The following is a 1,769-nucleotide window of genomic DNA, read 5'->3' as shown; positions in this document are numbered from 1 at the left end:
TGCGCCCGGGACACCACTGCGGCTCCAGCTGAGACGCGGGAGGGCAAGTGAGGCGTGCCCGCAGCCAGAAACGCACCTGGGGCCGTGAAGTTTCCTGACACCAGGGCACAGGGCGGCGGTTGGGGACAGAGTGGACAAAGACGCTCGAAGGGCTACTGTGAGTCACAAATGAGCACATCATGCTAACGTTTTGAAAAACAAATGAACTGAAATGCGTTACTGTGAGCAAAATGAAAAGACTGGCCAGCAATTCTTCGCGCCGCTTGGCCCACGTGGCCGGGCCTGCTGTGTGAGTCTCGGGGGCTTCTCGTCCACAGATCTGTGGGGACTCGCTCGGCATGTGCCCACCCCGTGACGACTGTGCTGCTCGGCCACGGCAGGGCCACACTGCAGCCCGGCCTCCCCCAGCGCCCTCACGTCCCCTCCACGCGTCGGCCAGCTCCCTTCCTCGGCCCCGACCCTCAGCTCAGCCATGGAGCCCCAGCTCCAGCCAGAGCCCAGCAGCCCCCGGTCCAGGCACAGGCTTCCCCTAGGGGACCTCAGCGGCCACTCACGCCCCGAGGGCCCCAAGCTGCCCGTCCTGCGCCCCTCCCGCCGCCGAGAGTGGGCACGGGGTCCAGTGTGGCCCTGCCCCCAAACCCGCTGTAACCCACATCACACACGAGGTGCATGGGCTTTGCCTTAACCCGCTGTGTGCAGAGCCCCGTGGTGAACGATGGTCCCAGGTCACCGTCCTCTCGGTCCACCCCGCTCAGCTGCCCAGAACCACCCGGCCGGGGAAGGGGTCCGTCACACCACGGAGCGGGGACCAGCCCCATGGACTGCGCACCGACCACGCGCCAAAAATGACACCTGGCCCCGACCCCTCTTCCAACCCTCACGGCAATGTGGCAACGCAGGTATGGCTCGTGCTGACAGGCGGACAGTTACGGCAGCAAAATCAGCCAGCAAGCCCCACCGGTGGGAAGGGGGCTGCCTGCGAGCCAGGCCCATCCGAGCGTTGGCTCTTCCCGCGCGGCCTCCACGAAGACAAAGGCCGCGTCGTCAAATGCCGGTTTCTCTACAGCCTTTGCGAACCTGAGTCACACGTTAGAGAACCAATGGATTCCAAAGCCGCGACTGCCAGGTCAGGCGTCTCGGGGCCAGAGAACGGTCCTCCAGGACCAGAGCGCTGAGGGGAGCCGCCCTCTCAGCCGCTGAGAAGCTCGGCTGCATCCCTGAGCCCTTCGGCTCGCATCCCAATGGAAAGGTGACCCTTCGACTCCCACCGTCCCCACAGCAGCAGCACCAGGGCGGAGAAAGCTGTGTCACTTACGACTTGATTCTCGCTGCAGGTGAGTCGGATGGTGGTCGATTTTTTCCGAATCTGGTCTGGACACGAGTCGCCATCGACGTACTTCAGGACGGCTACGCCATCCACCCACTGGGGACTGTCCCTCACCCTGCCCAGGTTCACAGGCTTGGAGCCACCCAGCAGACACACGGCCGCTTCCGGGGAGCACGGCTCTGCAACATGACCAGAAACAAGCCACTTTCGGTCACCTTCCAGTCCAGAACTTAAATCTGGCAAGTGAAGTCAGATATGCTGCGTGTTTGACTTCACAGTCGCTCCAAAATAATCTCTTTCTTTTAAGGAATCAGACGACAGTGATACCATATGAGTTCTCATTTAAATGATTTTTGACCAGAGATGGATGTGGGGGAGGCATGGGATGCTGGGAGAATTCAAGGCCTAACAGCTTGAATTACTTCTGAACCTCAAAAATAAC

At 61.3% G+C, this 1,769-nt stretch overlaps 1 protein-coding gene across 1 annotated transcript in view; it reads right to left on the bottom strand.

Annotated features, from left to right (window-relative positions):
• IGF2R (insulin like growth factor 2 receptor) overlaps nt 1–1,769 on the bottom strand; it is an 86,329-nt gene that overhangs the window by 24,576 nt on the left and 59,984 nt on the right. The window contains exon 29 of the mRNA XM_023523443.1: nt 1,269–1,577. Coding sequence (XP_023379211.1) covers nt 1,269–1,577 — 309 coding nt within the window. The remainder of the gene's footprint in view (nt 1–1,268; nt 1,578–1,769) is intronic.

This window comes from Pteropus vampyrus, unplaced genomic scaffold, assembly GCF_000151845.1.
Source record: "Pteropus vampyrus isolate Shadow unplaced genomic scaffold, Pvam_2.0 Scaffold392, whole genome shotgun sequence".
NCBI lineage: Eukaryota > Metazoa > Chordata > Mammalia > Chiroptera > Pteropodidae > Pteropus > Pteropus vampyrus.
The sequence above is the reverse complement of the archived record's forward strand: the minus strand, read 5'-3'. Positions and strand labels throughout refer to the sequence as shown.